Source organism: Fukomys damarensis, unplaced genomic scaffold (genome assembly GCF_012274545.1).
Source record: "Fukomys damarensis isolate Sample0158 unplaced genomic scaffold, DMR_v1.0_HiC HiC_scaffold_1, whole genome shotgun sequence".
NCBI lineage: Eukaryota > Metazoa > Chordata > Mammalia > Rodentia > Bathyergidae > Fukomys > Fukomys damarensis.
In genome coordinates, this window is record NW_022900913.1 from 27,011,947 (window position 1) to 27,021,695 (window position 9,749).

Below are 9,749 nucleotides of genomic sequence, written 5' to 3' on the forward strand. Positions count from 1 at the left end.
ATTCCTAAAAACTGAAAAGAAATGTTTAAGCAAGAACATGTATATCAGTAAGCAACACTACTCACAATAAACAAAAGGTGGAAAAACTCAAATGTCTACCCACTGACAAATGGATAAACACATGTGTCTATAGTCACATATTGCATAATCCATATATATGGAATATCCAGGCTGAGCAAAGCTCTGAAAACAGAAAACAAATTAAAATCACCAGGGGCTGGGAGAGGAAGGAATAGGTAGTAACTGTTTAGTGGGTATGAAGTTTCCACTTAAGGTGATAGGATTAGAAGGAAACAATCTCAAATAGCTTATTTCTTTCACTTAGCTGGCAGCTGGAGCTAGATAATGAGTATATAACATTATGAATGAGCAAATCCTACTAAGTCGCACACTTTAAAATGGTTAAAATGATGATTTTTGTTATGTGTATTTTACCATAATTTTAAAAAATGAAGGAGGCACAACTCAGATTCCTGTAAGTACAGGATGATATAGAAGTGGATACTGGAGTGTCCCAGCTTGATTTTCCTTGTTGTGTGGCATTAGGTAAATCAAGAAGACTTAGATGACTTTAGACTTAGTTAGCTTCACAGATTATTATTCAAGATAAGAATGAACCCGGTCCTTGACAAGCCATCTCTTGTCCTAGGATTCATCTTGTCATCCTCCCTAATTACAAAAGCCATGGTAGTTATGCCCTGTTGCCCTGCAGCTTAATGTTGATTATACAGAGCAAGGGACATCTCTCAAGCTATTTGTCCTATTTGGCTAATGGCTTCTCTAAACGTTGTACCTGTGATCCTGGCCTTCAGCCTGCTGCTCAAGTCACACTATTTGTTCCCCAGCTTTTTATTTGTACAATAATGTAGGCTGTTAAGAAGCATATACATGCAAAGAATCGAGTTTGAGGTAAAGCAAATGGAGCAATTTCTGTGGATGCAGAGCCAGATAAACTTCTCAGAATTGCTTCTTCATGAAATAGCTCTATATTTCAGAAGGAGAATGAAGAGAAATCTCAATTTTGCCAGTTTCCTAGGGAAGATGGGGGCATCAGATGAAGTGTGAAGCATGAAACATACATAGAACATTTATTCTGGGAACAATAGGATGGGAATTAGGGTCAAGGGAAACCATAAGAAAACAAGTCTTTCATGCCACACTTACTGTCATGAATCGTGCAACAGCAAAAATTAATTAGAAATGCTAGTTGACAACATGTTGTGAATAAGCTCATCTCTGTTTTGAGGAATCCATTCATAAGCCAACAAGACTCGGACTGGTATGAGTAACAAATTATGGAATAACATATCCTCCACCCACTGCTTTTCCCTTTACCTATGTAAGCCACGTCCACCAAACGTGGATCTGAGGCATTGCTTCCCATGTTGTTAGTGGCATTGACTCTGATGACATATAGTGTCCATATGCTGGTGTACTTCTTATTAAAATAACAGGAGTTGGGACCACTGGTGTTGTAGTCTGGACATTCATAGATGATATTCTCTCTGCAAGGAGTAAAATATTAGGAGTAGATAAAAAGTAATGACCAGTCTAGTTTTTTTCTTAATAGATCAATACCACTGGTTTATCAGGCATTCAAACTGCAAAAACTAGAGCAGAAGAATAGGTCCTTGTGCTCCACATCAGCATGGAGTAAGGAACAAAATGAGGTAAAAAAGGTTATTTTAGAGCCTCAGTTTCTCTGCTTCTCACCAATGCTTCCCTTCTACTGGTATTTTTGTGAGCTTTGTGATTCATGTTACCTACCAGTAAATCTCGGAGCTGTCAATGGCCAAGGCACTGCCATATCCAGAGCACTGTAATTGGGTCACTTCAGGAAACATGCAACACACACAGTGGGACCATCTACCAGGCAGCGGCATTGCATGTACATGTTAAATTACACTTGCAAAAGAGGATTCAGAAGGACCAAAATTAATGTCAGTATACTTCAAGTGGTATCAAGTCAGCAGCAGAGTCAAGTGACTTTGAAAGCAGATATTTCAGCGTAAAGTAGCTCATTAGATTGCTTATGTTTTGACTGAGGAGCCTCACTTCTGGACATACCACACAGGTACAGAGGCTTATTCAATGTTGTTCACCATTTTGTTTTTTGATTTCGTTCACTGAAATCTGTTTGCATGACACCCCTCTGGATTTCAGATTGGAGGACAGCTTTGTGTAAAACCAAACAGAATTGCTGAAAAGTGGACCAACTGTCTCTACTAGAAATACATGCCCTTTTGGGGAGAGGCAGTGTAAAGATTTAGCTCCTCCAAGATTTCCAGGAAGGTCTCATTGTAAGTTTAACAACATTTTCACCCAGAAATGACCTTCAGTCTTTGTGATATTACAACCAAATACACCTTCCAGGAGACCTTGATTCTGGATCAGCAGTTTACTAAAGAAAAATCCTCACCACCTTTTTCTTACAGTATTCTTTATTTTCTTGGACATAAAACAAATTTGAAAATCTAATGTACCATATTTGTCAAGGACTAAGGGCATCAATTTACATAATAATCATATATTGCAAAAATAATGTATTTACTAAGAAAAAAATATAAATGTCACAAGGTTATAGATAAACATCTAAGATTAATTAACATTTAGGAACTATTTGCATGGGGCATTGGGTTGCCCCATACCCAGCCTTGTGGCAGATAATTTGAAACACTGCTGTTTTTGTATTGTTGCCATGGTTGATGATGGGTTTATGTGGATTTAGAGTTTGTAAAAGGTGGGAAGACTTTTTATTTAATGGTATGGGCCTGATTGGTATAAGTCCAGGGAAATGTGGTAATTATAAATCAGAACTAATGCTATTTTGGTCTGGAGTGTGTGGATAGTCTTGTGAATTTGGTAGGAGAGAAAACATTTACCCTTCTTTGTAGTAAGTAAGTGTGTAATTGGTGGGAAGTCCTCCGTTGGTTCCTGGCTTCCACCAGCACGTGAACGTTTCCTTCTCAGGAGAACGACATTTAAAGATGACAGGTTTTCCAGGAGGTGACTCTCCTAAAAAATAGCACGGCCACTGGAGTCAACATTGAGGTTTATTCCATCATTTGAGGGTTCTGCTGCTAATACACACAAACTGATTGGACCCAGACCAGTGATGAATGAGGCCTTGGCGCGAACAGGTCTAGGGGCATGGTACTCAGAAATTTCAAAATGTCCACCTTGGTAACTCTTGCCTGTGAGGTATACAGGTGTTGGGACTGGGAGGGAGAGGGGAAGGGGGAGAAAGAAAGCGGGGGAGAGGGATGAAGAGGGAGAGAGAAGGAAACTGAGGGAGAGGGAGAGGGAGAGAAAGAGAGAGCATGCGCACGAGTGCACTTTGTGGTGGTGGTGGTCTATGTGCTGGTATTTTGAGACAGAGATACCAACAGCATATGTCAGGACCAATGATTAACTGAAATTAAATTAAGAGCGAGCCTGGGAACAAGATGATTATATGGGGATTGAAGAATCTCGGAGTCTGGAAGGCTGATATTGTCCCACAGTATAAAGGTGACAGTAAAAAGAATTCTCCAGGTACAAGCAACCTGTGCATGCTGTGCCGATACATTGCCCTCTGGCACATCTGCAATCACAAAATTCAATTTTCCTGCCACTCCACAGTTCCAACTCTTCTCTGTCTCGATCTTTTGTTTGTACCTTGTTACACTGATGCTCCCTTTATCTGGGTGACTTTCAGCTGCTTCCTCTTCCCCCTTCCCTATGTCCTTTCCTTCCCTTTTGCTGGATGGCATTCAGCTTTGACCTAATGAACTAGTCCTACTGCCTATCTCTCCCTCCTACTTGATGTCATTTCTGAATCTTGATTTTTATTCCCCTTTTTTCTTATATTTTCTCCCTCTTTTCTTAGGGTGTTTTTTTTTTTGTGTGTGTGTGTGTGGATTTCTTTTAATTCCGTGAATCTTTTTGGAATGAAGGCCATGGTGGGAGGTAGGATAGGTGACAGGCAGTTCCTTTCAAGTTGTAACCACTAGGATTGTGTTAGAGCACTGTCTGCTCCTCAACTGTAAGGTCTGCATGAGGTGATGTGAAAAATATAATGCCAATGAGATAAGACTTTTTAGTTGTCTAATCTCCAGAGCTCTAGGCAAGCTGGCTTCCTTGGCTGTTAGGTCCAGAGAGGAGCGGAACAGCCCTGGGAGTTTGCCTTGGTATAGCTTGGCTGGGGAGGCCAAGTGTGACTGTGTAACTCCAGCTGCATATCCTCTTACCCAGCCTGAGGTCCCAACATTTAGTCCAGAAGTCAGGAAGGGACAGAAGAGCTCTCAGAGGCTGGCCCCAGCAGCTCAGGAGTCTTTTCTGTTCTCTTTCACCCTCGTCCCCATCCACACACAAGATCTTAGGCCAGAACTTCTAGTGAAGCATCAGGGCTTCAGAAATAGACAAGGATGGGAAGAGGGTTCTCTAGGCAACCTGATCAGAAAGAAGAATTTAAAGGGATGACGTGAAATGGAGCATGGGGTGGAACCCAGGACACCAGGCTGGTTTGTCAGTGGGAACTGAGCTATACTCCAGCTCCCAGGCCCTTCTGAGAACTCTCATGTGGGTCTGGAGCAGCTCTGCCAATATTTGTAATATTGCTTATCTTCCAGGGAGATTCTTGCAAGATAGTGTTCTCTGGAGTCATGGTGAAAATGCAAAGTTTTTTTGGTTGTTTCTATTAATGGTAGGTAGGAGCATGTAACATAGAAAGTTTGTAAAACCTCAAAATTGCTGGTCCAGTAATGAGCATACTTGAAGCCAATCAGGACAACTGCTGATCATTTGAGCACTTAGAATTTATCTTATGGATTACTCTCACCTCTGTTTTCTTTTCTCTCTCTGGAAGCTTATCTTTCACATTATCCTGGTCATTAATGGTACTTTTAGGAAACTCAAAAGAAGAGGGTAAAGTTGTGAAATTATGATTAGTCAATTGTTCTCTTTATGAACTTTAGACAAGATGGCTAAACTTACTGGACTGTCTCAATGCAGAGATGCACAAGGGCAGTTACACAGGCACTGCACATACAGGTATGTAGATCCCATGTGAGATGTATACACATTCATGCACTATACACATCTGCACTAACATATGATATACATAGAGGTAAATATAAGTGAAACATACTTATGGTGGTGCACAGTGCTATACATACATGTACACATAATGTGAGCATGTGGAAATACTTATACATATACAGACATATATCCACACACAGATGGACATACACCTAGACAGGAGCACTCAGAGAAACATGTTCAGCCAAGCCTCATAAAAAGTTAATGTATACATATGTACATACAGAGATATGCACATCCAGAAATGCACAAGGATAGACACACAGAAATAATACACAGCACACACTTTCTAATTTAGCTGTGGACTTTATTTCATCTATGAGCACAAATAATAGTGTTGACCATACCTCATTTCCACTATGTAATAGCAATCTCTACATCCATTTATAGATATTAAAGTTTTCTTTTACTATCCTAACTTTGAAAATTTGAGAACCCAGAGAGAGTAGGCAATTAGGGTCAAGTTCACACAGCTAGCAATTGACAGAAACTGGACTGAAATTCAAATCCTGTCATTCTCAGAGCTGTTTCATGACAACCCCAAAATGAGGACTGAAAGCAGAAAGCACAGAATAAGATTTTGCACTAATCTTCTGCATTAATTTTAATGCAAAAATGTTGCAAATAATTTAAGAGCACCATATGACACGAATGTTTTCATTTTTCATAACTGGTTGGCAAGGTGGCAATGTCCTTTCCATACTCTTGATAAAATCCTAGCCAATAAAAGTGAACAGGACATCTCTTACTCACCATTCAGAAGTCTGATGTTGAGAAAAAGTAGCAGGATGAAAACCATTGTGGGTGTCACATTTTCCTTCATGTTGGCTTCTCTTCCTTGCTATGGGAAATGTATCAGAGAATCCCTGAAAGGGAAGGCAAATTTTGTGAAATGACAGCCTGGTGAGGCACATGAACCACGTTGTCCTGGGTGTTTGCAACTGATTCTTGCTCCTTGCATAAAGTGAATGACAAAACAGAAGGAAGGGAATGTAGGAAAATGTAGCATGGGATGGTTTGGCTCAGAAGCACTGATTCACGCGGCGGGGAAAAATTCTGCCACTAGAGGTCAACAGATGACAACGTAGAGAGTTCAGTGGGTGCTGTGGCTTGCTCCTTTGCATACTCCTGAAAGAAAAATTGTTCTCTTTTCACTCCACAGACATTTAGTAATGTATCACCCATTTAACGTGACATGGAATGTATGTGCTACAAGGGAACCATTCTAGGAGTGCTCTGATCCACTGGTCAAAAATAATCCAGGCTGAAATGTCAGTTTTCTCAGACTCCATATAGCCCAACTGATGCAGCCAAGCAGGGTGGTAGGAGGGACTTCCTCTGGGGGTTTGGCTGAGAAGGTTCCAGAAGTCTGGGTTTTGCACATAGCTGTGAAGCAAGCTCCACAACATATTCTATTGACCTTCCATATGGTTTCTTTTTCATTTTTGTAAAACTCCATAAAAAGAGATAATTGATTCTAGTAATAATTCATACCCGTTGGGTTTGGAGAATTAAATAAATTTCAAACCCTCAGGGGTTGAGAGTTTTGAGCAACTTATTATTAATCTATTATTTTTACCCTTGGAATAACTTTCAAAGCCTCTAAATGTCCTAAGAAAAAAGGATTTTAAAAAACATTTTTAAAAGGCTCATTATTCTTATTAGACTTCAAACAATCTCAGAAAACAATAGGTTTGGTGAAGCAAGTGTAAATTCTCAGAAACACATGTCTTTAATTTCCATTTAAATTTTATTTCTTTAACTAAAGGGAAGACATCCAGGGGGCAAGACAGTCATTTTGGCACATTTGAAATGTCTGAGTGTGGTTTAACGATCTCCCAAAAGACCAGATTTTGCCCATTTCCCCAGAGATGATGGGTGGTTCTCCATTTCCTACTGTATACCACTTAATGGGCGCCCTTTGAAAACTTGCTGAACCTAGCACTCCTTGTTGTGAGACATACTCAGAAACAGAAATCTTAGTGACAATAGAGGTTTGGGGTGCACAGGTGCAGCTCCTTTATATTGAAGCTCTTGTGTTCAACAATGAATCTTGGTTCACTTTTGGGTCCTGTGAAGTAACCAGGTATTGTCTTTAGGAGACCTTTCATTTGCATTTCCAGGATTCCTTCCAAATTCCCTCCCATCTTGAACATCCTAAACCACCTGTTCTCTCTAGCCCCTCAATGTCTTCTGACTTAAGTCAAGTGGTCAGAGACTCCTAAAGGCTTTAAAATGATTCCCACTAGTTCTGGAGCACATGCTATGAGAGAGGCATCCAGCTAAGTACCAGTACCTTATTTATTTAAATTTCATTTTGTCCTCAAAACATCCCCATAGATAGGTACAGGTCACCAGCATCCAATTTTAATAGATCAGGAAACTGAAGAACAAATAGATGAGGTCAATTGGCAGCCACATGCTCATGGGAGAGAGTACTGTATTACGGTAAATCTGAGGACATCTGATAAATCATCTCAATTTGATGGATGATGCATATATTCTCCCATGTGTTGGAGAGACAGAGAAGAAAAAAAGTGACTAACCTGAGGTGAGCAACACTTCAGTCCCTGGGTGGGCATGGAATCCTGGCAGGAACAGAAAAAGTCAGTGCTGAGAAAGATTATCTCACCTACTGATTTATTTATGCTTGAGTATCTCAAAAGCTGTCTATCTTTTGAATCTAGCCTCATTAGGTACATCTAATCCAGAAAGAGCTCTTTGTCCTGACATCTGGTGATCTCAGCCTGGCTTAGAAATGAGATTCCGCCCAGGGACTGAAGACTCTTTTTAATACTTCTTTATACCCTTTTGTGCATTGCATCAAAATGCTTGAGATCAACATGCCATAAATCACCCCTATCAGGTGAGATAATCTGCAATCCAGATAGCTCTTCCAGAGCATGACTCCATTCAATTTGAACAAGGAATGCTGAGATGAGGAGTAGGATGAGCACAGGCAGTGGATTTAGGCATCTACTTATACTTCTTCGTAGGTTGGGGCAGGATCAAAGATTCTGCTAATTAAAGTTTTTCCTATAATAATGCTTTTAGGAAGCATTTTATGTACTAAAAAGAAATAACTTTCCTCTGAGATTTCTGAAGACACATCCAGGATCAGTCCTTACTACATGTGTTCTAATGCCTAAAAGCTCCATGCCAGGTAATTAGACATACTCATAGTCATATTGTAGTTGTGTTTCAACGATTCCTCAATTTATTTTGCATCTCAATCCTCAGCAAAGGAAACATCACTGGGTAACTAAACCTTCAGAGACAAAGATAATGATGATTTCTCATGCCTAGGGAAGCTATGCTGACCCTCCTTACATACTGGGTGAGTCCTAGTACTAAATTTATTTTCTGCTGACTTAATGATCAGTTTTTATGGCAGAGAATGTAGGATAAGTATGAACTTGACTTTATCTCTTTAAGTCCATTCTCCATTGCAAGAGTTTGACCAAAGATAGGCATTACCCTACTTATTCACCAGTTCAATTTGGGCTGGAACATCCAATGAGGGGCCATGTTTTTCATAATGTTATAAGTGCAGAAGGCTCCAAATCTTTGGAGTTTCCCAGTTCATGAACAGTCAATCGTCTGGGGCTTTGCTCCTCTCTGGCCTTCTGGGTAGGACTGTGGTTTAAAAATGCACAACTTGGACCTGAAGACAGGTTTGTAATAACTCTGCAGCCCTCTCACCTTGCCCATGACTATCTGATTTGGTTTCTTTTCTAAATCCCCAGAGACTCACTTGTCTTCATGTTCCTCTTCACTACTTTGCTCAATTATCCTTTCCTACCATGCTACGGTAAGAACATCCCATTCTTCCTTGCGTTGCTCTGCCTCAATGTTGATCCTGTTTAGACTTGCTCTTTCCAAGAGCATCCCTTCATCACTTTGCTCCATTTAGTCAAGTCACTTCTACAGAGGCCAACAGCGGACAAAGATGTCTAGCAATCCATACCCTGGCAGAATTCCTTTTTGAGAAACTATAACCTTTCTGCACAGATGGAAAATCATGGCTGTGGTCTCATGGCCTGGGCCAAGTCCACTACCAACATTAAGGAGGGCATGACATAAAAGGAGGCAGTGTGGCTTTCTGAGAGCTAAGGACAGAGCTGATCTCCTAACACCATTACTTCCCACTGTAAATCCCTCATCCATTTTGGTTAGGTTTCATCTACATGTCATGGCCGATGCAGCCCCTAGGCTAATTGATCTTGAGTGCCAGCAATCTCAGCTCTCCCATTTTGTGGGATCTGCTCCTAAGATCTGCTACTGGGTCTCTGCCCAAATTTCCTGCCTCATATGCCATTGTTGCCCCATTGTTTATTATGGCTTTTCCAACTCTAGAAATAGACCTCACTTGCCAGGAAGGGATTCTGAGGGTCTTTTCTGTTAAAAACCCAAATCCTTTTTTAGTTTAGTGCATGGTGAGAGATATAGATCTAGTTTTAATCTTTGGCAAGTTGAAAACCAGTTTTTCCAGCTCCATTTATTAAAGAAGCTATCTTTCTTCCAGTGAGGATGATTAACTCCTTTGTTGAAGATAAGGTGGCTGAGTGTGTCTGTAGTTGTTTCTGCATCTTCCAATCTGTTCCACTGGTTTTCAGGTCTGTTTCTTTGCCAGTACCATGTTTTTTTTTTTTTTTTTTTTTTTTTTTATT

The 9,749-nt window shown here is 40.3% G+C and overlaps 1 protein-coding gene across 9 annotated transcripts in view; it reads right to left on the bottom strand.

Annotated features, from left to right (window-relative positions):
* The window catches only part of Prlr (prolactin receptor), a 163,213-nt gene that overhangs the window by 14,694 nt on the left and 138,770 nt on the right, over positions 1-9,749 (bottom strand). For 7 of the 9 annotated variants that reach the window (XM_010605453.2, XM_010605447.2, XM_033759135.1 and 4 more), the window contains 3 exons: positions 5,833-5,945; positions 2,883-3,015; positions 1,336-1,505 (listed from right to left, as the gene is read on the bottom strand). In XM_010605453.2, coding sequence (XP_010603755.1) covers positions 1,336-1,505; positions 2,883-3,015; positions 5,833-5,902 — 373 coding nt within the window. In that variant the 5' untranslated portion in view covers positions 5,903-5,945. Of the gene's footprint in view, positions 1-1,335; positions 1,506-2,882; positions 3,016-5,832; positions 5,946-7,625; positions 7,668-9,749 lie in introns of all 9 variants that reach the window. The other 2 variants (XM_033759146.1, XM_033759121.1) reach the window with 1 other exon arrangement.